Raw genomic sequence first — 27,635 nt, 5'->3', positions numbered from 1 at the left:
TGTGCTTCACTTTTTCCATGAATTCAGGTTGCAAGTCAGGTTCTTTGCATCCCTGACTCTCTGAGAGAAAGAAATGTCTTCTGCAGCAAAGGGTAAAAGCTGGGCTTTTTTTGTTCACCAGAAGAGAAGCAGATGCTTTTGCATGTTCTGATTCTTAAGAAAGTCTATGAAATTGCCAATGAAAATGTACCTCTTCCACCTCAAATAGTCTCCAAAGTCCTTGAACTGCAAGTAATTTGATAACATCAATAGAAGTTATGTCTGATGGACTGCAGGATTTGCCCTATTTAAAATAAATCAGTTGGTGCTAATTCTGCCTTCAAATGCTATTGAAGCCAGTGGGGCTGCTTTGGGTGAGAGGCAGGCCAGGCCAATGAATGGGGCACTCACTGTACTTGGAATCAGGAGACCTGGTTCTAGATTCCTGTCCCTGTCACTATGTGTCTGGTCACTCCTTTTGTGCCTGTTTCTCCCATCACACTATTTGTCATGTCTGTTTAGATTGTAAACTCTTTGGCGCAAGGACTTTACCTCACTATGTATTTTCACATTGCCTGCTCACTGAGGCCCTGAGCTCAATTAGAGCCTCTAGGTACTATCAGAATATAAATAATGGGTATAACACATGGCAGTGTTTTGCCCCATTGTATATAACATTGTTTAATCCACAATTGTTGGCACTGTATTACAATTTTGAATATATTTCCATGTTAGAGTATAGCATTCTTTGCTTTCACAATGGTTGAAATTCACCTCTGTGCAGAGGGCTAAGCTTTAAGTAGGATGTAAGCAGTGCCTAGGCCCCCTGCACTGACATAAATTTCATCCAGTTAGAACACAGGATTCAGCAGTAGGTAAAGAGCTTTTCTGCTTCTACTGTACCAATGTCATGGAACGTGACTTTCGGCCCTTTTTAGTAAAATTTAATATTATTACAAACAGTTACAGGTAACTTAGCAAGAGTTTAAAAAATGCATATGTCTAGGCAAAGCAGAAGTGTCAGATTTTACAAATGTAATTGTTTTAAGAGATGCAAGAATGCATTTAAGCACTTGAAACTGGAATATGTTAAAGTATTAAAGGTATTGTAAATTAAGCTTAATTGCTTGTTCTTTAAATGATTTCTCTATAATGTGAACCATTATTTATGACAACACTGCCTCTATCAATAGCTTTAAAATTACACTTCAAGACTAAGGGCCATATCCTCAGCTGGTGTAGATTCACATTGGCTCTATTTATGTCAGTTTCCACCAGCTGAGATTCTGGCCCAGTTATCTTTCCACTATATTTTGCTATTATGAAGACTATTAGAAGCAACCAACCCTCTAAATATCTTTATGCAGATTTGAATTCTCAAATGAATTCAAGTTCAAAATTGTTGAAGGAGAGGAGACAGATTTTTATGGGCACTTTTGCCCAAATTGCACTTTGCTGCATGGAAGCGCTCTGTATTATGTGCTGATATATTCCGAATCAGCTTGGTGATGGAAAGGAATACGAGAGGGAATGAGTTCAGGCTACATTTTACCAGCAATTAGATGTACAGTAACGGGGATATACTTACTTTCTGCCTCAGAGTCAGGTTTTGACAAGCCCTTTGGGTGGGTGTTAGGGGAAAGTGCACAAGAGCCTCCTCTATTTTGCATGGCCCTGCAAGAGCCTTTCACAATTGCACAGGGATTGCTCCCCCTGTGTGCCTGAGAGGAGGCAGGTTCATAGCTCTGATCCCCCTATGGGCCAACCTGAAGAGCAGGCCGGTCACAAAATTTGAGCTGCTGCAATAACCTAGTACAGGGGTGGGCAAACAAATACGGAAATTGTATGGCTGGCCATGAATGCTCACAAAATTGGGAGTTGGGGTGTGGGCTCTGGGGTGGGGCCAGAAATGAGGAGTTCAGGGTTTGAGAGGGGGCTCTGGGATGGGGGGTGAGGGCTCTGGCTGGGGGTGAGGGCTCTGGAATGCAGGAAGGTGGGACCTAGGGGTTTGGAGGGTGGGAGAGGGTCAGAGCTCGGGCAGGGGGTTGAGGCTCTGGAAGGGGGCAGGGGTGCAGGCTCTGGGCAGTGCTTACCTCAAGCAGCTCTCAGAAGCAACAGCATGTCCCCCCTCTGGCTCCTACGTGGAGGCGCGGCCAGGTGGCTGTATACGCTGCCCATCCGCAGGCACTGCCCCTGCAGCTCCCATTCGCCATGGTTGCCGGCCAATGGGAGCTGCAGGGGTGGCGCTTGGGTTGGGGGCATCATGCGGAGCCCCCTGGCTGCCCCTACGCTTGGGAGCTGGAGGGGGGACATGCTGCTACTTCTGGGAACACATGTGGAGTTGGACAAGCCCTGGACCCCACTTCCTGGCAGGAGCTTGAGGACCAGATTAACACGTCTGAAGGGCCGGATGCAGCCCCCAGGCCATAGTTTTCCCACCCCTGTCCTAGTAGATGTAGGTGTACTAAAAGGAACTGTCCCAAGGAACCGTCCTAAGCCACAGGTGCCATAGGGCCCACCTCCTCAAGGGAAGATTCCCTGCTGTGAAGGGGACTTCACTGAACCTGTAATATAATCCCAATTAATCTCTGTGGGATTGAAGGTAAGGATGGTGTGCCTCCCCGGCTCTACCCACACCTAGCATCCAGCCTGTCCAGTCTTCTGTGGGCCCCGCATGGAGCCCTAAAAGGGGGAGAACATGTGCATGAGCTGATCCTGTCTTGCGCCTTGCAAAGCTGGAAGGGAGAGATCCCTGCAGGGATAATCCTTGGGGGTTAGGGTTTTGGTTTTAGCTTTTTTAAATGTACATAGAGACATTTCAGAATAAAATATACATTACTCCTTACACATCTGCTCTGACTAGCAATGTCCTAGTCCTGCATAGACGCTACATACCTCTCTGTCTCCTTTAAGTATGCAGCGTTCATTGCGGCTTGCAAGTGCTGCACCTGCAGTAGTCCCCTGTCCATATGTGTGTTGTTAGCTCTCTCTAACCATGCAGACTCATTCAGTTTAGCCAAATGAAGTTCTTATTTCAGATATTCCATGTTGAAAGACAAGCACATCTGTCTTTATAAGCTATTTGTTTCCATAAACGGAAACAGAATCTTCTGTATATTGAAAATGACACATTAGTTCGTTCTTATTGTTTTTCCTATGGCGGCAGAAGGCAGTGAAGCACAATAATTAATGAAGAAGGGTGTTTTGGATTTATTATTCATGTAATTTGCATTATATGAAAAAATATGGGTTGAAAAATGTGCTGGTGAAGGTCATTGGTAGCATCAGTTTGAAACAATAATTGTTTGTAGGGGTAGAATCCTTTCTTCCAGTTCAGTTGGGCACAGTGCTCTGAAAATGTCAAAGGCAATTGAAAACAAAGCTGTCTTGTAAAATGTAGTGGTAGGCAGGTTAGGACTGCATGAGAAATTGGATACTGAATATCCCAGTAGGGCGTATTTATGTTCTGCAGAAAATGTTGATTTAAGTGGTTTTCTTTGTTTAAATGTCCTAGGCTGCTGTTCCCTTTATCAGAGTTGAGATGCTACATTACTGACAAGAAATTATTTTCATTTTGGGAAAGAAAGGTGAATCTTAGCAGTTTTAGCAAGGATCCCAGTCTACTAATCAAGGGAAAATTGCATCCAGCCATCTTTCTGGGTGCAAAGCCCCCACTGAAAGAAACCATTGAAAGTTTTATTTAAACAACAATGGCAGAAAAAGGCCTAAGGGCAAAATGCGATCCTGTCTTTTGTGGATGCTGCACAGGATATGCAGGAGCATGGCTGCATATGGGCCAAGTATTTCCGTGAGCATTAGCGGCTGATCTCTCCCCATTGAAGTCCAGTGGCAAAATTCCCTGTTGTGCAGGATCAGGCTCTAGATTGGAATTCTTGCTAATGATCCAAGAAGAACTCCTCCATTAGGAGAATATATAATATGCTAGTTGGTGGGGCACAACTGGGCTCTCCCTCTGTACACCTTTCCCTCCATTCACATTCAAGAGCAGCTGTGAGGTGGAGTGTACATAGGGTTGCCAACTTTCTGATTGCAGAAAACTGAACACCCTTGCCCTGCCTCCTGTTCGCTCCCTCCTCCCTCCCTCTGTTGCTTCCCCCCCCCCCACTCGCTCATTTTCACCAGGCGGGGGTTGGAGCAGGGGGTTGGGGTGCAGGAGGGGGTGAGGGCTCCAGCTGTGGATGTGGGTCTGGGGTAGAGCCAGGGATGATGGATTTGGGGTGCAAGAGGGGGCTCTGGGTCAGGTGTGGGGCCAGGGATGAGGGGTTTGGGGTGTGGGAGGGGACTCAGGGCTGGGGCAGGGGGTTGGAGTGTGGGAGGGGGTGTGGGGTGTAAACTCTGTGAGGGAGTTTGGGTGCGGGAGGGGGCTCAGGGATGGGGCAGGGGGTTGGGTCATGGGAGGGGGTGCAGGCTCTGGACGGCGGGCTCTGGGCGGCGCTTACCTCAGGAGGCTCCCGGAAGTGACCGGCATGTCTCTCCAACTCCTAGGCACGGGGCGGCCAGGGGGCTCTGCGCGTTGCCCCCATCTACAGGCACTGCCTCAACAGCTCCCATTGGCAGCGGTGGGCACGGGCAGCACGCAGTGCTCCTCTGGCCACCCCGGGCCTAGGAACTGGAGGGATATGTTGGCTGCTTCTGGGAGCCATGCAGAGCCAGCCGCTGTGGCCAACTGGACTTTTAGTGGCAGGTCAGCTGTGCTGACCAGAGCCACCAGTGTCCCTTTTCAACTGGGTATTCTGGTTGAAAACCAGACGCCTGGCAAACCTAAGTGCACACTGATCCTTTTGGGAGCAGCAATAAAGTGGTGTAAGGGTCCTGTTGCCTTCAGGCTTCTGCAAACCATCTTGCCCTCCATTAGTAGGGCTACTTAAAGACACAGCTCTGCTACTGTTCCTTTTCCATCTGCTCCCGCTGGAAACCTCACTGCAGTTTTCCCCGAAGTATGTAAGATAAATTGTTGTCGGAGAATAGTAACAGTAGAAGCAATATAAGGTAGCACCCAAAACTATCTGTTGGCTGAAAAAGGAAGGAGTCTGAGTAAACAATGACTCTGTCAATGGTATTGATTTTCAAGTCTTTGCCTTTGTGTGCAATGTTTCTCAGCATCTGCTCTCCCACTACTCTATAGTAAGGCTATGAAGATCCTCCTCATCGCCCCCCGCATTGTTACAGCAAGTATAACTTCCTGCTTTTGCAAAGTTAGGTACAGATGTTTGCAATAAAAAAGAGCTTTGATCTAATTTAAAGCAGAATGGCATTGTGTACGTAATGTGTATAACGATCTGTTGTCCTGATTCAATGCTATATAGTCCGGGGTTATATTTTAGGAGTGATATAATCTATCTAATCTGGTAAATTTCTGGAATATAATGAGCTCATCTCCTTTATCAGTAATTAGTCAACTAGCAAATGATCTAAACTGATCTCCAGTCTCTCATGTCTCCAGTATCCTGTTCAGAGATTGTGAACGGGAAAGTACTGGAGAGGCTATCACTTCCACTCTTGGTGAGTCTCAGTGTAAATGCAAACATGTATTAATGACCTATTTTCCTCATGAAAACGGCCATATTGGGTCAAACCAGTCCATGTAGTCCAGTATACTGTCTTCCAACAGTGGCCAAAGCCAGATGACTCAAAGGGAATGAATGGAACGGGCAATCATTGAGTGATCCAGCCCCTCTTGTCTAGTCCCAGCTTTGGGAGTTAGAGGCTGTGGCCACCCAGAGCATGGGGCTGCATCCCTGACCTTCTTAGCTAATAGCCATTGACCTTCTTAGCTAATAGCCATTGACCTTCTTAGCTAATAGCCTATGCTTCATGAACTTATCTAGTTCTTTTTTTTGAGCCTCGTTACAGTTTTGTTCACAACCTCCCCGACAACAAATTCAATAGGCTGACTGTGTATTGTGTGAAGAAGTACTTCCTTTTGTCTGTTTTAAACCTGTGTGACAAAGTTCCTCCTCTACCTTGGTGGGTCTTGCGCTTACTGGCGGATTTGCTCGCCTTGGAGCTTCACAGCAGCCCTCAGGTTGGCTGTTTTTGTGAACCCACAGTCCAGGTCAACTCTTCCTGTGTCTGACCAGGAGTTGGGAGGTTTGGGGGGAACCCGGGCCCACCCTCTATTCCGGGTTCCAGCCCAGGGCCCTGTGGAATGCAGCTGTCTAGAGTGCCTCCTGGAACAGCTGTGTGACAGCTACAACTCCTTGGGCTACTTCCCCATGGCTTCCTCCCAACACCTTCTTTATCCTCACCATAGGACCTTCCTCCTGGTGTCTGATAATGCTTGTACTCCTCAGTCCTCCAACAGTATACGTTCTCACTCTCAGCTCCTAGTGCCTCTTGCTCCCAGCTCCTCACATGCACGCCACAAACTGAAGGGAGTTCCTTTTTAAAACCCAGGTGCCCTGATTAGCCTGCCTTAATTGATTGTAGCAGCTTCTTGATTGGCTGCAGGTGTTCTAATCAGCCTGTCTTAATTGTCTCCAGAAGGTTCTTGATTGTTCTGGAACCTTCCCTGTTACCTTACCAGGGAAGAGGGACCTACTTAACCTGGGGCTAATATATCTGCCTTCTATTACTCTCCTGTAGCCATCTGGCCCGGCCCTGTCACACCTGCCACTTATTCATTATTTCAGTGGGTGACCCTGATTCTTTAGTTATGTGAAGGAGTAAATAATGCTTTCTTATTTACTTTCTCAACACCAGTCATGATTTTATAGACCTCTATTATATTCCCTCTTAGTTATCTCTTTTCCAAGCTGAAAAGTCCCAATCTTTCTAATCTCTCCTAATATGGAAGTTGTTCCATACCCTTAATATTTTTTGTTGCCCTTTGTATCTTTTTTCTAATTCTAAAGCATCTTTTTTTTTAAACGGGGTGACCAGAACTGCATGTGGTATTCAAGATGTGGGCGTACCATTGATTTATATAGTGGCATTATGATGGTTACTGTCTTATTTTCTATCCCTTTCCTAACATTTTTTTGACTGCAGCTGTACGTTGAGCGGATATTTTCCCACTAGAACTTTCTCTTGTGCTCTACAGTGATCCAGCTATCAATGTATTTGAATAATTACAGAGATTTGAATAATTTTCATTCATACAATGCTCAAAGGGTTTGCTTTTGATTTGGAGTGCCGTGCCCAGTGTGTGCAAAATGACAAGTCACTTCTGCCCTAACAGTGTGGTGTGAAATCCCGCCTCCTCCTTAGCTTTATTTCTGGGGGTGTGTGTTTTTTAGCTGCTTTGGAAGTTCATTTAAACAGACAAATAACTTTATTTCCTCATCACTAAACTTGTTTCACAGTCTAATGTTAACTTCTCTGAAAGGAATCCAGACATATATTGTATAAGTAGTCAAAATAATACTTAAATGCAAGAGAGATGGTGCAGAGAATTACTGCTAGAAGCAGTATCATTTCATCTTTATGAAAATATAATAGAGGCAAAAAACCAAGACACCGACGGGAGCTCTTTTGATTATGTATTTATTATTTTGTATTGCTGTTGTGCTGCGGGGTATTGGTGGCTGCCAGCAAGTGTGTTTGACCTATCGGCAGTCAGAGACCTCACTGAAGCTGACCGGTGTGTTAGTCACCATTCATTCACGCTAACTGAGAGAGCAATTAAATATTCCTTTGTTTAGTGATTGCTGAAACAATAGTAGCCACCCCAACTCTAAGTCCAGCATGGAAGGCCTGACAAGAACTAACTCAGATTTCCCAGGGACTGATTGGTGGAGCTGTATGTGTCTGTGTATATCAGTATCAGAAAGGGAGGAGAAAGCCAGTGATGCGCTGCCCTGAGAAGGAGCAGAGACAGAGCTCCTTGGGGTACAGGATGGGCTGGAAAGCAGGCTTGGATTTCTGGGCACGGAAACTGCCTGCTGCTGTTTGTTTCTACTGTGTTCAGAGAAGCAGAACTTCGTGGATACTCTTTGTCAATAAACAACATTGTACCAAAGAAACAAGTAACTTGTATTCTGAATTTCTCCCCTAAAGGAAACAACCTCGCAAGGCCCCAAATATTCGCTAAGTACTCAAGTCAAGGGGCATCATTATGATAGGACCCAGAGGCCCTAAGTTCATGATCCCATTGTGTTAGGCACTGTACAGAAACATAGTAAAAGACAGTTCCTGTCCCAAAGAGTTGACAATCTAAATAGACTAGAAAGATAAAAGAAGTATTTGTTCTCCTCATTTTATAGATGGGGAGCTGAGACACTGATGTGTTAAGTGACTTGCCCAGGGTCTCTCAGGAAATGTTTGGCAGATCTTCTGAGTCCTGGTCCAGCACCTTAACCATAAGACCATCATTTCTATCTTTCCTTTTACTCCAGAGATGCTTCTGTATTTGTACATTGGTTAGGACAATGGGCCCTGATTACCATTGGGAACTCTGAGCACTGCCACATATAAATAATAATAATGAGAACGAGTGCATTTCAGCTGTACATTTTCATTCCACGTATTGCATTGTCGCATGCACTCATCTTTGAGCCAAAGCTGCAGTAATTATTGGTTAAAAAGGAATAATCTTTTAATTAGGAAATGATTCTTTACTGTTGTGATCACTATTCTTGCTTTGTTTTGCTGAGCAAGGAGGAGAAATTGCAGAACCTTTTGAGCAGAGAAAGAAAGGTGTTGTCAGAGCAAAGAGAAAGCTGTACGTGTGGGGGAAGCACAATAGTTAATTTTTTTCTGTCCTCCTCCCCTTGCTCTTTGAAACACTGGTTTAAAAAATTAAAGTTCATGGGGAAATAATTGGGTTTTCTTTCCAGACATATTTTTAAAATATGAAGTTTACATAGTGTAACGACTACCCCGTTCATTACTGCAATAACATAATACTTGCTTATGCAAGCAATTGTGAATATAGCCCTTTATATGATGTTTTATGTGCTCACACTTCATTTTATGGCACGTTAATTAATATTCAATGGCAAATGAGGTTTTGGTGATAATACCTTGCGTTTAACTGTTGCACACACTTCCTCTCTAAGTGTTTTATGCTTCTGTTTACATTCCTACCTTTTCGTCTGTCTTGTCTATTTAGAGTTTGACTACGCAGGCAAGTTTTACCGGCTACAGTGATATAATTATACCACTCCAGATATAGTTGTGCCTGTATAGCTCTCCCTATGGATGCTCTTATTCCAGTATAGGAGAGGCTTTTTTCAGTTTAGCTTAAACCCCTGCCAAAACGATTTGAGCTAAACCAGGAAAAAAACACCTCTTATACCGGAAGAATGTCTATGGAGGGGTTACACTGGTATAACTGTGGAGATTTAAATTCACATCTTAGCTTATAGTGTAGTAACTTTCCCGAGTAGACAAGCCCTTAGATCGGGGTGGGCAAACTTTTTGGCCTGAGGGCCACATCTGGGTATAGAAATTGTATGGCAGGCCATGAATGCTCACGAAATTGGAGGTTGCAGTGCCGGGTGGGGGGGTGGGGAAGGTGCGTGCTCTGGCTGGGGGAGCAGGCTCTGGGGTGGGGCTGGGGATGAGGGATTTGGGATGCAGAAGGGTGCTCTGGACTGGGGCCAAGGGGTTTGGAGGGCAGGAGGGGGATCAGGGCTAGGGCAGGGGTGCGGGAGTGGGGGAGGGCTCAGGGGTGCAGGCTCTGGGCAGCGCTTACCTCAGTCAGCCCCCAGAAGCAGAGGCATGTCCCTCTCACCGGCTCCTATGCGGAGGCGCGGCCAGGCGGTTCTGCAAGCTGCCCTGTCCGCAGGCGCCACCCCTGCAGCTCTCACAAGCAGCAGCATGTCCTCCTCCAGCTCCTACACAGAGGCGCAGCACCGGCCACGTGGCTCTGTGTGCTGCCCTGTCCACAGGTGCCACCCCTGCAGCTCCCATTGGCTGCGGTTCCCAGCCAATGGGAGCTGCGGGTGGCAGTGCTTGGGGCAGGGGCAGCGTGCAGAGCCCCCTGGCTGCCCCTATGCGTAGGAGCCAGAGAGGTGACATGCCGCTGCTTCCGGGAGCCGCGTGGCAAGCACCTGACCCCACTCCTTGGCGGGAGCTCGAGGGCCAGATTAAAAGTTCTGATGGGCTGGACGTAGTAGTTTGCCCATCCCTGCCTTAGATTGCAAGTCTTTTGTGGTAGGGGTGTCTCACTATGTGTATGTACAGTGCCTAGCAGAGTGAGGCCTACATTTTTGTCTGGGGCTCCTAGGCACTACACTAATAGATAACAATAATATCTCTAGTGTAATAAACCCTAAATATGTTTTACTGAACTGTAAATGTAAGAGGAAAGTGCGACCTATGATTTCTTTTTCTTATTTGCAGGCGAGCCATAACTGGAGGAAAATGCCACAGTATGCAGATCCTCACACCAGTGCACAAGACCTATGCAACACCTAAGCCATATTTTGAGGCTCAGATGGTGCATAGTAGAGCCCTGCCCGGGACTGTTTTAGAGCCCTACAGAGAGATTGGGATCCCGCAGGACCCACTGCCAAAACAGTGGGAGCAGGATACAAAAATAGTCCGGCACAGGGCTCTAGTGCATAGACTTTGTACTGGCCCTCCATGTAAGGGTGAATCTCACACCATGTTCATATCTTTATGTGATATACTGTGTGGCCAAATTTTGCCCCTACTGGTGCAGGCAGGGGGAGCAGAGAGGCTGCATAGTGAATCCGGTACTCCAGGAATGACTCTGGTGAGGGCAGGATCCCACAAGGCAGTTGGCGGAGTGACATGCTGTGGAAATGCACTGTGCTGGTCCTCTCTTCTTGTGAGTCCCTGACTTTTGATCATGAAGAAAGACAGTATAAATGCTAGTCACCAGGGGTTTGGTCATGTCTTCTAATCTCAGGCCAGACTAGCTGGACCACTTCATTGCAACAGAGTTTTGTTGTCTGCTGTTTCCATTGTGGAAGAGGTTTCTTACCACCCTCCTTTATCTCTTGTGCTCCAGAAGACAAGATTTAGCCCTCCTTGATGTTTTTCCTAACATATATGGGTAGATAAATAGATTTTTTTATTGTTCTTACTCTTCCTTATTTCCCTGTGTACAGAAGAACTCAAGGAGAAACTAAAGGAGTATGTTGACGAGGTGAATATGCGGAAGCCTGGATTCATCAAGGTGGTCCGACACAGCAAGCAAGAGGGGCTGATCCGGTCTCGAGTTAGCGGATGGAGAGCAGCCACAGCACCAGTCGTTGCGCTCTTTGATGCTCATGTGGAATTCAGCGTGGGATGGTATGTATCTTGCTGCTTCTTGCAATTATTTGTAAATGATGGCATGATATATATCCAGCATATAGGGGGATGAAGTTATATGAAGATCTTTTTACACAGATTTAAATACAGAGATAATTATGAAAAGCTTATGGTTTGTAATATGCAACATAGTCATAATCAAGATTCCGTTTGTTAGAACTGGGTTATTGTCTGCTGTAGTGGTTATTCTGGTAAATGCATGTTACTAAATTAGACAAGTAGAGCAAATTAGAGATTTATTGCCTCTGGTTAAAAAATTCGTATCAAATTTATGTATGGACAGTATATTATTATTCTCTTCCATTTTCATTTGATTTTTGTCAATAGCTAGCGCACAGATGGTAAATAATCACTTAGGCATGGAGAAGCTCAGTAGAACAGGTCAGATGTGTAGCAAACTTAGTCCTGATTTTCTGTATGCAAAATTAAGGGGGTAACGCAAATTTTTTATATTATTTAGGGCCAGATTCTGTGGGTTGCTGAGCTGATCCGATGAGGTGCTGTGGTTTCTCAGTACTTCCCAGGATAATTCCATGTATTGTTCATCTGAACATAGAATATTCTTCATATTTCTTTCACCATTGCATTTAACTGAACTTTAAAAAAAAATCTTAATGTTTTAAAAGCTCACAATAGTTATAAATGTCAGAAGAACCCTGGGAAAGGTTTTGTTGTCAGCATGATATTATAATTAACAGTATAAGAAAAGCAGACAGATGCCCCAATTCAGCAAGATATTTAAGTACGTGTAACTTTACATATTCAAATAGTTCCATTGAAGCCAATGCATTCACTCACCTGCATATCTGCTAAAGTACCTTGCTCAGTTGGGCCCTGAGCCAGTTAAGCCTCCAGGCTAAACCAGTATTTTGGGATCACCCCATTATTAATTGCTTAGGGCAGAGCAACTGCAGTTTGGATGGCCATGTGTGTGGGAGAGGGGGGCTTGGCAGGAGCTGGGAGAGAGATGGAAACATCCAAAGTTTAACCCAGTTCATGTGCACTGAATATATAAACATTTTTCATTTTCAGCAAAGGAATAACAAATGACGTAGACTGCCAAGCTCAGTACTCGTTTCTGAAAGACTTGTGCTGTTTATATTTAACTGCCAGCGGCTGGCTTTACAAGATACAGAAAAATTACATAACGATGTCTTGGCTCTATCTCAGATGTGCTCCTGGTGTTACGGTGGTCTCCTTAATGAATCATTTTAATTAGAAGCTAAATTGCATAAAACATGTCTGGGCAAAGGAGTGTAGATGATTCAGGGGTTAGGAGTGGGATACCAAGCCTTTCACTTTGAGATCATTGATTCCAATTCAATCCATGTTGATAGTGACCAAAAGTTGTTAGCATCTGAAGCTTTTCAGTGGCCTCTGTGAAATTAGTTGGTGATTTTAGCCTGATTCCTAGTGAAGAGTGACCACATCAGAGAATTATTATCACAACTTGCTCTGATACCTTTGTTGATGGACTTTGAACGACTTGGATGGTGTTGTCCAGAGATCAAGGGTAGAGTATCCTTGGGGCTGAAATACTTTTTTCATACTTACAGGTGGCCCAGCAGGTCAGAGATGAGGTTTATTGAGAGGGAGGGTAATGGGGGGAAGAGAGGAACTTCAGTGACTGGTCTATTACTACTGCACCTCTCATGAGCATTTAATTATGCAGTTGTCCAACTTATGTTTAGTTGCAGTGTTACTTCTGTATAAAAAGATGGTCTCTTTAAAGGGAAAAGAGTTTTTGTCCCTGGGATACTTCAGTTATTAACTCTGATCTTCTTGATGTCCTTGATCATAGAGATGGCCTGGAGACATCATCTTTATGTGGTAGCACGGATGTAAATGGTAACTGATAAGAAAGGTCTAATTTCTTCCATCAACAGACTAGAAAGGATTACCCAGTGCATGCTAGATTTAAAGTTACACTGTATACTTCAGGCCAAATCCTGCAGCCTCACTCAGGAAAACCCACACTTCAGTCAATGGGAGTTTTGCGTGAGTAACAACTGCAGAGCTTGCCCTTCAGATAATATAGAATATAGGATATGGTTGGCATAAGTGTTTTGCTTCTGTTGAAACAATCTCGGTATTTGTTCCTCTAGGGCTGAACCAGTGCTCACGAGGATAAAGGAAAACAGAAAAAGGGTCATTTCTCCATCATTTGATAACATCAAATATGATAATTTTGAAATAGAGGAATACCCCCTATCTGCGCAGGGGTTTGACTGGGAACTGTGGTGTCGATATCTGAATCCTCCAAAATCATGGTGGAAGCTGGAAAACTCAACTGCTCCGATAAGGTAACATGCACCTGTGACATGGGTTTGGGAATTGTGGAAAGTGCTCAGTTATATGTAACAAATAACAAAGGGCTGGCTGGCTACATGCACTTTATTTTAACAAGGACCAAGGGAGCTGCTTATCAAACAAACCAATGGTTAAATTAGAATAAATGTTCTCACTGTTCTCTGCCACTTTTACCATTGCTCCCTTAGATAATCACAAAAAAGTTGTACAGTCTCATGTGCTTCATTTTTATATAATAAGTCAGAGCAAATATAAAAAAGCAAAAGAGAAGACTTGAATGCTTGATTCAGTGTTGCCGTCTATAAATGTCGTCTGCTAATTTAATGGTAATGATCCAGAAAGACAATGCAGTTTACAAGTGTATTGCAAAAAGGTACAACTGTCAGAGTGATGAATTGAAATCTGATCATTACATTTGTAGTTATATCACATAGTTGTACTATTATGTGTTATAATCACACACAAATCTGGCCCACAGATGTGGGAGCAAGGAGTGTGTGAAAACCCCTATTTTTGTATGACCTAGCTCTGTACCTGCCTATTCTGTCTAGAGAAGTGTTAAGCTGGTGCAGAAGAGGACCCCTGTCTACTCTATGGTATCATATAAGGGTAGCGTTGTCTCATGTAAATAAGATTGATGACCTCCAAGCAGTTCTCCATAGATCCTAGTTCTTCTTTTGATGCAGATCCCAAGGAGCTCACTGTAACCTCCCTTCTGGTTTCCCAAAAGCTTTTGCAGGAAGAGAGGAGGTGGATGAGACTGAAGTACAAAAATTGCACCTTTGGAAGTGCTGGGGTGGGGCATCAGCAGGTGTCTCTTGCATTCTCTCACCCTGTCAACCTGAGAGCTATCTTTGATCCCACAGACCTGTCTTCTCTGGATGACTGCTCTATTTTGGAGCTATTTTGGAGCTGAATTGTTGGCTCAGGGCTGCATTCGCCCACTCCATCTCCTTGGCCATCACTCTTTACGAAGGTGAGAGGATGTCCTTAAACAGGACTAGGAGTCAGGAGCTCTGGATATGAATGCTAGCTCAGCCACAGACTTTGTATATAAGGTGGGGATAATAATATCCATCTCATACGGATACTGGAAAGCTTAATTAATGTTGGTAAAGTGCTTGAGAACCTCTGGAAGGCCCTGTAGCTGTGAAAAATATTATTTTTAATATCTTCTTGTTGACTTTTTGAAATAAAATAATTGCAGTTTAGAACAAAGAACTGGTCCTGGTTCTGCAATTCACCCAGTAATTATGTGATTCTTGATGGACAGGGATTAGATTTCACTTTACAATGATGGGCATTTAGATTTTCTCCTTGCAAAATCCTTAAATGAGGTTGAGAGCTGGCCCTTTTCCTGGATTATTGTTTATTTTTGAGATACATTGTACAAAAGTGTCATGTAATAATAAATTAAGTTCAGCATGTGGATAGATAGCTTTAGTAAGACCATTCCCCCAGTAACCAATATGTTATTACTTCAGGCACATAGTGAAAATACAACAGAATTAAAACAAAGGCAAAGGGATTCTTTCCTTCAAAAAACATTCAGAAACCTTCCTATTCTGTGATAAATTCAGCACTATTTTTTTTAGATGGTATAAGGTTGTCTCATATTTTCCTCATTACTAAATACGTCAAATATTTTCTCATTATGTTGAAGTGGTACAGTAATAGTGTAGGATAACACCACACAAACATATAAATCTGTACAAGGAGAGAATTGTAAGTTTTGTGATTAAGCAATCCTATAATCACATGAAAAGCAGATGTCTGCATTTAACACAGCTTGATTGTTCTCTTCCTGATAAATGCAGGATGATTTACCCTATACTCTTGCATTGCTCTGTGTCCTTTCATTAATATCCTGTTGTTCCCAGTGCTCCTTCTGCTCACACTATGACAAAAATGACATTTTTGTTTTTATCAGCATGCAAGGTAAGCTAAAAACACTGTAAAAACTAGATTAATTACTCTATATTTGCCTTCCCTCATAGAGGGGAAAATTTTACTCTGTATAGTCAAATCTTCACCATTTTAAACGTGGTTCAGCATTCATAAGACTGAGTGTCTCAGGATTTTGAAGCAGTAGGAAATTAGTATCAGTAGGACTGGGTGACTCAGTGTGATATGGAGACTCTCACCCCTAGGCCACAGATTCAGATTTGTCCCAGATTAGCAGTGGCTGAAAGACATTCATATTTTACAGCATTTCAGTGAAAGGAGTGAGTTGTCTCATACTCACTTCTTGTGTCCATATTACAAAAGCCACCAAAAAAGGCCCTGACTCAAGAAAGCATCCATATTCACTAAGAGCTCTTAAGCAGATAGTTAATTTAAGCTTAAAGTTCAGCACACACTTAAATGCTTTCCTGACTAGGGGATGGATTTAAGCATGTGGTTAAGTGCTTTCCTTCATCAAGGGCAAAATTTGCACTAATTGGTACCCTTGTTGGCAGTCCACGTTGAGAACCCAAGAGCTGCAATAGAGACACTGCAACCCTCTTCCCACAAGAGCCGGTCTCTCCAAAACAGACCTGGGACACGTGGGCAAAACTTTGCAGGGGAGCATCACTCTTGTTGCTCATCCTGTACTGAAGGCTTCAGTTTTCAGCATTGTCAGTCTGGCACCTTTCACCAGCACTCAATTTGGTTTAAAAAACAAATAGCACAATAAGACAAAATTGGCCAAATCCATCTTGGGTGTAACTCCATTGCAGTCCACGGTCTTACACCCAGTATGGCCCAGTGACACTAACTACAATCTGTTTGAGTGACAATAAAAAAGGAAGTAGCTTATGTGCTCTCTGACTGTTGTTTTCTGTTGTTCTGTTGTACAGAAGCCCTGCACTGATTGGATGCTTCATAGTAGACAGGGAGTACTTCCAAGAGATTGGCTTACTAGATGAAGGCATGGAGGTCTATGGAGGAGAGAACGTGGAGCTTGGGATCAGGGTAAGAAATGTAACAAACAACAAGCCCTGATAATTTGTTCTTATAAAATGTGACTTGCCCCACATCATAGGTGAAGAAGCAGACAACAGATAGTAGAGGTAGTATATGAAGGAGCTATATGACTGCTGTCCGTCTGTGCAATTATGTAATATACCAAGCCAGCCATAGAATCCTACACCTATGGGTTGTATACGGGAGGGACGGGATGAAAAGCAGGAGGAAAGGGAGGAAAGGGGAGGAAACAAACATGATGTCATTTCACATAGCTGGTAGTGGTAGCTGCTATGATGAAGCTTGGAGAAAACTTCCTTGCCCCACTTATAATACACTCACCTATAGGGAGGTGGGGATTCTCAAAGATCTAATGGGGAAGGTTCTCCTAGATTTATCTGTTTATTTAAATTGGGGAGCTCACTTTGGAGATAGCATATTTGCCCTATGTTTCAGCTGTCTCCCCTCTCTGCTTTGCTGAGGAGTTAAGATATTCATAGAGTACTGAGTTTGCATAATTCCTCGTATTTTCTCTTTCGTCATACACTGTTCATTTATTTACCATTTGCAGTACTCTGTGTGATTTGTGTACCTCATTCTGCCTCCCCTCATGAATAAATACCATCCTGAAAATGCAACATTGCTCAATTTAAGAGATTCTCTCAGTTTTTTGATACAAATGAAAGACCGATTCTGAGTTACATAGTTGGAGAAATGAAAAAGAGGTTCCATTTGCGTTACAAAATTAGATTTACAAACTCTGCTACTGAAATGTTAGCTGAACATATTGAAGTTTGTGTTTTGTGGCTGTCTGGTCTCTGGAATAAAGATATACACTAGCGTAAAGACAAGGATGAATTTCTGTAAATAATGAGAAAATAACTTCAGGTAATGCGTTCAGACTGAGACATATTACAAAACCACTCATTTTCCACCTCTGACTTTCTGATAATCTTTTCCTCCCACTTGTTAGAGAGAAAGCATTATTGCAACAGAAGGGAAGGCAAGGCCCTTGCCAAGATATGTTACTCCCCACTGGCAGGGAGTGCTAGAGGAGAGATGTGAGCATCCTGCCTTTGATAAAGCCAGTCTCTGCACGCTTAAGGAGAGGGAGCCTGAGTCCATTCCTAGAGCCAGATTTCTCAGCTCGACGTTGCTTGCTGAGTTTTAAACTTCGTGACGCTGATTTTTAACTGAATGAGTTATTGTTTCTATGAGAGGGCAAAGAATTTGATCAGTCGTACTTATGAGACTTTGATGATAATTTGTGTGACAGAATATGGCCCCAATGCTCTCAAGTAATGTACTAGCCCGTCCGGTCTGTTTAGTCCTTGTGGATGTTAACGGCTGAAAATCACTTTGATAGACAGGACTAGACAGATGCACAACACCCCCACCCCACCATAATTGAAATTTTGGAGTATACTGGATTACTGGAATAAGCCCTGACAGTGCTCTAATTTCTTAATATCTATTCTTCTGTCTCCAGGGAAGTGAAGCCTGACCTAAATAAAACACTTTCATCTTTGACATGCCACAATGTGCAAGGTAGCATAACGTATACTGCTTCGTCCAGCTCTATTCTGACTCTGATCTGAGTTCCCAGCTGCATCAAAACATCTGTAATAGACAGATAGCTGAGCAGTTTATTAATGACTCTCCTCACTAGGCTCATCATAACCCAGATAATACCAGGATTAATATACATTTAAAATGCAATATTAGTGCTGCCAGGAATGTAATACTCTTTCTGAAGATGGTAGACTTTGCAAGTGTGCCTCTTCACTTCATCCACTGCTCCCGGTACAGACCTGAGGCCATGTGCTGCCTCATGGCAAAATGCAGGTGCCTACAAAAAATGCTGTTGTCAGAATATTGTGGGAAATCATGTAATTTAGTTGCAGTCCCTAGCTCTACAGACTGTAGTGTTACTCCACAAAGCTGCCTTTAATTTTCTTTAGATAGAGGCATGCTGAAAACTATGGTCAGAGAAGGATTTAGCTCCAGATGGTCTTTCCCGGCTGGCTAACTACATTTTCTTGCCTCTGCAGCACCAGAGAGTAATTTCAAGACTTCCTGGATTGTTTTTAACTGCAGGGCCTAAAATGAATCACTTAATACAGGCTGTAATTGTTCAGCAGAAACATCAGCAGTTTGCATTTTATAGTTACAGTATCAGTACAATAAATAACATTTTTATTTTAAAATTATAACCTCTACACCAGGGCGCAGATTGCTTCCTCTGTTTCATCTTTCATCTGTACTTTCCTTTTTAGCAGCATATGGCTTAATCCTGACATGTGGCACGCTTTACTATGTAGCCTTGGAGAATCAGCTACCAAGCATGCCTGAGTAAACCCAGTAGCTGGCTTTCCAAGTTACGAGGTATTGTGTACCACGTATCACACAATATGACGGAGCTCGTTAGCCAGCCAACTTCCTGAGTTTACTCTATGGTTTACCATAGCCAGTTGTGAGTAAAGTAAATACACAGTGGCCTGTTCCTATTCTGCATGCTGTAATGTGTTCACACAGTGAACAGATGGAATGCCAAGCAGCATTCCTTCCTTCCTCTAGGAAGTCTCTGTGTGCTGCAAGCCTACATGACTCTACAGGCTCACCTGCCTGCAATAATGCTTGAACAGGAATGCCATCTTCTCCCTGGTAATGTCATATAAATGTGGAGAATTCAATGTTACAGGGTGCTAGATTATGAGGGTATAATGTGGATGCACAGAAGACAGCATTAATGAGACTCCACTCCACCACCCCCCTCGCACCCGCCCATTCCATAGAGAAGATTGCCATGGTGGGTCTCGGCAGCTCCTTGTGGAAGGAGGACTGTGAGTAGACCAAGGCAAGTACTGTGACCAGAGTCTCCATGTAGTGTATGTATGTGCTGAGCCAAAGCCCTGATTAGTGGGGAATCGGCAAGCCATGTCTGCTACTTTTTGCCATGCCTTGTGTTAGCAGCCGTGGCTGGTTCAAACTAAAAATTTATCTCTCAGCTCTGTGTCATTTCCATGTGGAACAAAACCCTCTTACACTCCCCAGGATTAGTCTGTAACGGGCAAATCTTACCCTTTCCTCTGCAGCCTTGAAGTGCCCTGCTCACAGCAGAATGGGTAGGAATGAGTCCTAAGTCAGTGTCATACACACACACTTTCAGACACTGTCACTTGATATAGTTTTACAATCATGTATTTTTTTAGTTGATTTTAGAAATTCGTGAAAGACCCACATAGACTGCAGTGAAACGGACTATACACACAACACTGTCAAATGCACAAAATAACTGGAGGGGGAAAAACAGAGAAAATTACTCTTCTCCAGTTTCTTTGTGATAGTTATCTGAAGTGTTACTTTTAACAGTGTGAGGTAAAATGATTTTCAGGTAGAATATAATTCTGTTTTTTAAATATGTTGGTTTCTCCTTAATTCAGCTGTTAAAAGTTAACTGAACATGACATTTTCACTTTCTTGCCAGTTTTGTGAATGGAAAATCAGTCATTTCTTGTCAGCATGGTTTCATGAAGCAAGAAACAATTTTGTTAACTAACTTTAAATCATGTGAGAGAAAGTTGAGAAACTGACAAAAATTGAGGATCTTGTGAAAAGCGTTTGATACTTTTTAAAGCAAACATTTTTGCCAAAAATTATGAAAATTGTTTAGTTTTGCAGCATGAGTGCTGCCAGAACTAGTGATCTACGTGACTACAGTGGCTTTGTATATAATTGATACTGAGACCTTGATGTAAGCAAAAATCATCTCTAAAATACTATTGGTTTAGGAAACTACTTCATTACGTTGATGTTCTAAAGCCCAGTGGTACCAGAGACTAGTATTCTCTATTTTAAGGGCTGTCATTTCTATATGATTATCATTTTACCACAAGAAATGATTCTATTGAAAAAGAAAGAAAGAAAGAACTTGCCTCCACATTGTCGTGCCTCCAGTTGTGTCAGTCATGACATCTGCAGCAGTTTGCTCTCCATGGTTTATTCTATTTTTGTGTCAAGCCTCCAGTGGAATAATTGTTTTTCCCCTGTTTAGCCCATGAATGCCTCAGCAGGTATCCTGCAGCTACAGCATGTATAATTATACATACAGACAACATTTCCAGTTTGCCAGTGAATCATTTGTACACTATTTCTGGGCAGAGAACATGTTATTCAGAGCTCCCACAGGAAAGCCGATGATTGATGTAACACCGGCAGATATGTGGTGTAGCATCCCTTTAACATACATTAAAGAGCAAGACGTATTTTAGCTTTCCACTAGAGGCTTTTTGCATTGCCTGCACTGGTGTGGTCCCGTGTTTGTAAATGGACAATACTGTTAACATCTTGATGCTCCAACAAAGGAAATTACTGCTTGCAATGATAAGGAGAGAAATAACACAGCTGAAGTCAACAGACATACTCACAAATCAGTGGTTACAGGAGAGAGACAAATTTATTAGTGCCTTATCATAAGATAGCACAAAGTTTAATACTTTAAGGGCATCTAAAAGTGGCACTGTAACCTCTGGTATCATATAGTATCTCGTGTTGTTGGTACAGACCCTTCACTTCACTGCAGTTCTGACTGGGTCCCCTGATGTAGTGCAAGATCTATCATTAATGCAAGAGTTTCTGACGCTGGCATAGGGCACCAGGGACTGGAAAGAAGTCTAAAAAAACTGCATGAAAAATGAGCAATCACAGTATCTTGTCACACAAACATTAAACCTCTGGTAATTTGCATTGGTTATACACTTTGTTTCCCACCCCACTTTCAGGATAAAAGATGATTTCTTCTGCTTTGTATTTATGGCATAAATTTGGCAATAGAGTGACTTAAGTATCAATTATTTCACTGTGCCTAGCAGCGAGATGGATACATTTGAGAAACAACTGAGTGAAGCTCTTTGCCTTCAGTGACCCTGGAAGCATGTTATCTCCTAGTAACACAAGCCTTGGAGTGGTTTACTGTAATTATAAAACAGCATCCCAACATACATAGTTTAACAATACATTGTAAAAGTTTTACGGTTTGTGAAGATAAGTACAAAATTAATCCGTGCAGAACAAAACAATTTAAAAAGTACATAATGAAGCAATTAGCTAAAAGGGAGAGGAAAACACTGACAATTTAATATGGAAAGATTCTTTACATGTATTACTTTTTCCATGAGGACGTTGTATAAAGGCATAATTAATGTGAAGCGAGGCCTGTAAGGCAATTAATGAAGACTTCAAAAGTAAGATTTAAGGAATAATTTACATTTTAAAAATTGAGGACCAACGCTAGTTATGTTGAAGCTTTTCATTTTTCTTTTAAAAAAAAATCTTTTAGCTTTCCCTTTTGTCTTTTTCTGGTCCTATTGCAGCTTACCCTTAGAATTTTCAGCTTGGGTGTGAGAATGGTTACCATCACAAACACGTTCAAAACTTGGTCCAAAATAAAAGGGAAGGCACCAGGACAGAGAGAGATGAGAATAGTCTCCCAAGAAACCACATCACTTTGGTCATTTCATACTAAGGGACAGTCCTGTGATGGCAAGGGAATGGATTAACTAATCTAAATGATTTTTTCCATCTCTAAATTCTCTGATCTAATTTCTACGAATGCTTCTTCGAGCTGCCACTAACACAGAATAAAGACAGTTTCACATCAATGCAAAGTTTCTTGTTAATTTCTGCTTGCTGTAATAAATACTAAGGTCTTGATTCTTTGTAAAGTTCTGCTCTGTGCACAAATGAAAGCATGTGGACAAACTAAGAACATATCCTACATTAACTCTGTAATTCCCAGCCTTTCCTATAGCGCATATATCCTGAATCACCACCTGAATGAACTCCCCTCACACCGCCCAAGACATTGTATTTAGATCGACTCTTTGGGCAGACTCCTTCCAAAGGACGCTGTTATTGAAAGAACCTAATTGAGTTCCAGTTTAAAGTTTTGTCTTCATGTATCAGCAGGGTGTGCAAACCTGGACTTGGGCTTTCTGCAAACCTTGTATGGAATATGGCATGAGCAAAATCCTCAGTTAAAACACTGTGATTTCAATGGACGTTTTGTCTGAATAACAATTTGACCCAATGAGAAATGTTTAATAATAGGTTTACAGAGATCTTTCCCTAAAACACACTACAACCAAAAAGCAGTCAGTGCCTGAACCAAAGCCCATTGGGGAATCAATGGAAGTACATATGCTGATTTCAGTGCGCTTTGGATCAGGCCTTTAAACCGTACTCCTTTCCACAATGAGCTGTTAGATGAAAAAAAATATGGAACCAAGAAATCACAGAACTACCATCATCACACATGGAAAAATCCATCGCTCCGTCACTTTCATTTAGGTTGCATCCCATTCACCCATCTGTATGTGATCTGTTTACATTGGAAGGGGCAGAGAACTTTTCTTCATACTTGTCTGTAAAATACCAAGCTCACTGTTGGCGACTTATAAATAATTAACAATAATGACAAAAAAACCTTAGGTGAAACATAAATGTCCACAATCTACAAATATTTTATATGGTAAATTGTTCCAAACATTCATGTTGAAGATAAGGGACTATCTGTTGGGACCCACAAAAATAATGAAATCACACTGCCTGGGGTTTTTTTCTGCAGGATGTTTGTTAAAATACAAAAAATGCTTTCTCTTCTGAAGACTTCATAGAGACTAGAAAATACTTTAGCTTTTTGAAAGGTCCTAACAAACTATTTAATTATTAAAGAGCCTTGTCTGGAGTCCAAATATAATGTTTGTCACAAACAAGGCCATTTCGGTTTTCTAAGAGACTGTATGACGAGTATGAATTCAGCAACTATGGTACATGCTAATGAACTGCTTAGTGTTGTGCAGAATTTGTTTTTGATTAGTTTAAGCTACAGCAACATGAAAGGAACACTCAGTGATTAAAGAGACGAAAAAAGGAACACTTTTAATGAACAAGTGGTGCATCTTCATATGTCGAAGTATAAATTAAATATTCTAAAGGGGATGAGCTTCAATGCAGTAGCTGATTTGATTGAACGTTTGTGCATTCAGACACAGTTAAATGCACTTGAATGGGATTTATCCAAGGACAGAGATTTAGAAATACGTAAAGTAAGTAGAAATGTGGACCTTTTTCATCTGAGGAAGGTTTTCTGGCTCTCAAAATGGAAATTCCGGGTTTTTTTAATATTTAAAAAGTGCTGTTTGTAATCCCTTCCTCTTAGCTGTTCTTATGACATCTGCATCTAACAGAATAGGGACCAGATTCACCAAAGCCAACTTGGGGGTGTATCCGTTATCCCTCCTTGTGCCAGACTGGTCAAAAGCGAGATTCCATCTGTTGTTACTATCTCAGTCCTCTTAACGTTTTTGATTAGCAAAGGGGTGCAGAGCAGCTATCTATTATGGTTAGGCTACCCCTGGATCATTCTGAGAGGATCCCGTGTATCAGTGCATAAGCTGTCATGGCCATGCCCCTTCCATGGCCAGGACTATCCAATTTTATCAGCTTGATGGAGTGGAGGTTGCTGCTGATTTTTGGTTCTGCAATTTTTCTCTCTCCCATGTGAGTTTTCTAAGTTTTACTCCTGCTTGTATTACTGTTGAGGAAAGCCCTATACCTCGACATTTTTAATGGTTTATACACAGTGGTGTGAAATCATTAGTGAGTAAAGCTTACCCGTGGCCCTAGAACCAAGAAACAAACCTCAGACAATAGCATATATTGTAATCTTAAATGCAAATTGGAGGTAAAGCCTCTGGAAAGTTTCATGATTAAATCACTCCATGCAGCTGTGTTTTTGTTTAATTGAAAATGTTAATTTATTAATTCATTATCAAGGGTACGTTGTGGGGATCAAATTCAGGCTTTGGACTACAAAAAGCCAGATGGGGAACTGTGTGGTACAGCTGGGGGCTCTGATCCTTACTTCCCCAGACCCTTGGATGCTGAACTCCTCAAACTCTCCACATGTGGAGCTATGGAGAGCCATTCCTGACTGTTCCTAAGGAGTTAACGGGGTCTGATATGTATTTTTACACGGATCTGATCATCCATCAGCCATGACACATGCTTTCTTCCCTGGAGTTCCACATGCCATTGGCAAAGGAAATTTGCCAGGGCATCTGTTTGAGCATGAGGACCTAAAGCTGGACGGACTATGGGTTTAGGATCCTAGTAGTAGTCTTTTGTGCCTTTGATGACCCGTGTTGCTGAATTAACTCTGGCCCTGGTAGGGTGGATGGAACTGTTTTAATATTCTCATCTGTTCTCAAGTGCTGACAGTGTGCTTAGCATCGCAGAAGTCATAAGGGCAGAGGCCAAACCTGGCCCAGTACTTAGCAGTACCATATTTACTGGTAGGATTTCGTGTTTGTGGGCCTTGAGGAAGAAGTGAGTTTTAAAATGGGCCTCCTCATTCCTTGCAGAGAGTGTAGTGTTTGGGAATGGCTAAGGTTTGGAGTCCCAAAGGATCCAATCTGGTTGATCTTTTTGTTCAGTGTGAAGCCCCTGGGAGGGGGAGACTAGGAGGCATGTTTTGGCTACTGTGTCATCAGAAAGCTGATAATCATCTGTGAGTCTCCTGTTCACCTGACCAAGACAGAAACTTTCCCTGACTTCCCCAATATCTGTAGGAGTCTGTGACCTCTATGAAAGCCAGTGTGTTTAAGTTTAATCCAGAGTTGTTGCTGGGAGGCAGGTGAAAGCATTTTTAAGAACAGGCAAAGCCTTTGATTGCTCCTTCAGCTGATGGCTTCTGCCTGTCTATTGTCCAGGAGGTTTTCAAACTTGGGGCCTTACTAGATTGATTTCTGCTCTTGGATTCCCAGACAGTAACAATGGTCCAAAGTGCCTCCTTTCATCTGCACCAGACTAAGAGGTAGTGCCCATTTCTTTTGGATGCACATATTATTTCCATGGTAGTTCATGCCTTTGTCTCTTATTGCCTCCTTCTCTGTAGGGGTATCCTGTAAGACTAGTCTGCAGCTTCAGCTAGTGCAGAGTATGAGCAAACACATGTGCTGAGCAGGGATGGTGTGGAAGCTGGGGATAGATGGTTCTCAGTAGCTGGATCTCACTTCTCTAACTTGCGTGTATATCTGAATATAGTAGAGTGACATGTAGAACCATCTTTCTGAGATGATGCTTGAGAAGATGCTTATTGCAGGCTTTGGAATCTTCTTCACCAGTGCAGCGTTGTGGCTGGGATTGGTCATCGCTCTTCCTTTCAGCCTCGCTTAGTTGGTGGCAGTGGCAGGATGCAAAATATCTGTTTCCTGTGTGAGAAGATGTTGTGTGGTACCATTCTAGCCTCTCTGCACACGAGTGCACACAAATGTAGGGCCACGAGGATGGGTGCCGTATCAATGTACTGTTAGTAATAATCATTACCAGAGAATGCTGCGACATGGAGTGTGTCTCTGTCCCCACATAGCCATTAGTTTCTTTACTGATAAACTGCAGATTTTGTAAATGAGATTGAACCCTCCCTTTTTTCGTAGACCAGTTTCCTTCAATTGATATTCGTGCCGCATCTTCCAGTACAGCCATGTATTTTCCTTTGGTTAGGTTACAACCTCAGCTGATCTTAGCCGTCTGAAGACAATGCTTTCTGCTTCACAGGCATTCAAAATCTCCCAGGCACTGTTGGTATGCCTGACATTGCTTTGAAATTCTTCCAAGACAGACCATTCTGCCACCTCGCCATAGCTGTGAAGAAACCCGTTTGAAAGGGGGAATCCTCTAAGTACTTCTTGGGGTTATTCTGATTGCTTGAACCTCCTCAGGGAGCCATGCCAAGAGCAAGCATTTGATTCAAAGGTTCTCCTTGCAAAGGAAAATTCAGAAGACTTTGTACTGAAGGAGGGTTTGGGTTATTTTTAAAGGATAACCCCATGGTAGATTTTTAACAAAACACTTTTCTGCAGTGAATCTGCAGTATTGGAATTCATAAATAACTCTTCTAAAGCAAACAGCAGAGGGGAAACACCCAGCAATAATAGGGCCTCCAACAAAAGCCTTTTAAAAACATCCCCTTCCATTCTGCTGAAGACATGAAAATACTCCCTGAGGCTGCTCCTCCTTGTCCAGGCGAAAACCTTCAGTAATTCCCTCCAGGGAAAGTCTCAATGAGATTGTTTTGCAAAGACACCTGTTGCAAAGCTGAGTACAGTAGAACCTCAGAGTTACGAACACCTTGGTAATGAAGGTTTGTTCGTAACTGAACAAAACATTATGGTGGTTCTTTCAAAAGGTTACAACTGAACAGTGACTTAACACAGCTTTGAAACTTTACTATGCAGAAGAAAAATGCTGCTTTTAACCATTTTAATTTAAATTAAACAAACACAGTTTCCTTACCTTGTCAAATTTTATTAAAACTTATTTTTAGTAGTTTGTTTAACCGTACTGTCCAATATTGTTGTGTTGCTGTGTTTTTGGGTTTTTTTTGGTCTCTGTTGCTGCCTGATTGCTTACTACTAATTCCAAATGAGGTGTGTGGTGTACTTGGCAGTTCGTAACTGGTGTTTGTAACTCTGAGGTTCTGCAGTATTAGGCATTGTTGTTTATCACTTGATTGCAGTCTGTATTCTTCTGTAAACATGGTAGCTTCAAAAGTGTGTACATACATGTAGAAATTGCATATGGAATCCTTTATCACATTATACATCGTGTCCTGCTGCAAGGGATCCCCCCGAGAACTAGCAATTTCTAGCTCTTGCCACCATATATAAAGTATCTGCCTCACCAACAGTAAAAGGTGCTCTGCTTCCTTTAAACCATAGTTGTTGGAGTATCTTCAAGTATCTTCCCTTCCACTTATATAAGAAGGCTTTTAAATGAGCACTGCTGATCACCTGTCCTTGCCATGTAAACATAAAGGGCCACATCTATGGCCCTGCTCTGGCTGCTTTCCTAGCCATTCCTGTGGTGCAGTGTATCCGTAAAGCTGGTTTGACTGGCTACTTGAGAATTTCCCCTTTTATAGGGCTACCCATAGGGGTTATAGGAGCTAATATAAGGGGCATGTTCTGGAAAAAGGGAGGATGGCTGAACAAGCCATATACCTCAGTGATTCCTGACTATGTGAACTTACCCTTTGGGACCATTGTCAGCCAGTGTAAGAGAGAGCAGTTCTGAGTAGTCCAGGACATCTT

The 27,635-nt window shown here is 42.6% G+C and overlaps 1 protein-coding gene across 3 annotated transcripts in view; it reads left to right on the top strand.

Moving 5' to 3' along the window:
• GALNT18 (polypeptide N-acetylgalactosaminyltransferase 18) overlaps positions 1 to 27,635 on the top strand; it is a 369,675-nt gene that overhangs the window by 240,955 nt on the left and 101,085 nt on the right. For all 3 annotated transcript variants that reach the window (XM_037899815.2, XM_037899817.2, XM_043548940.1), the window contains exons 4-6: positions 11,022 to 11,205; positions 13,332 to 13,529; positions 16,377 to 16,491. In XM_037899815.2, the coding sequence (XP_037755743.1) occupies positions 11,022 to 11,205; positions 13,332 to 13,529; positions 16,377 to 16,491 (497 nt within the window). The remainder of the gene's footprint in view (positions 1 to 11,021; positions 11,206 to 13,331; positions 13,530 to 16,376; positions 16,492 to 27,635) is intronic.

This window comes from Chelonia mydas, chromosome 6 (assembly GCF_015237465.2).
Source record: "Chelonia mydas isolate rCheMyd1 chromosome 6, rCheMyd1.pri.v2, whole genome shotgun sequence".
NCBI lineage: Eukaryota > Metazoa > Chordata > Testudines > Cheloniidae > Chelonia > Chelonia mydas.
The sequence above is the reverse complement of the archived record's forward strand: the minus strand, read 5'-3'. Positions and strand labels throughout refer to the sequence as shown.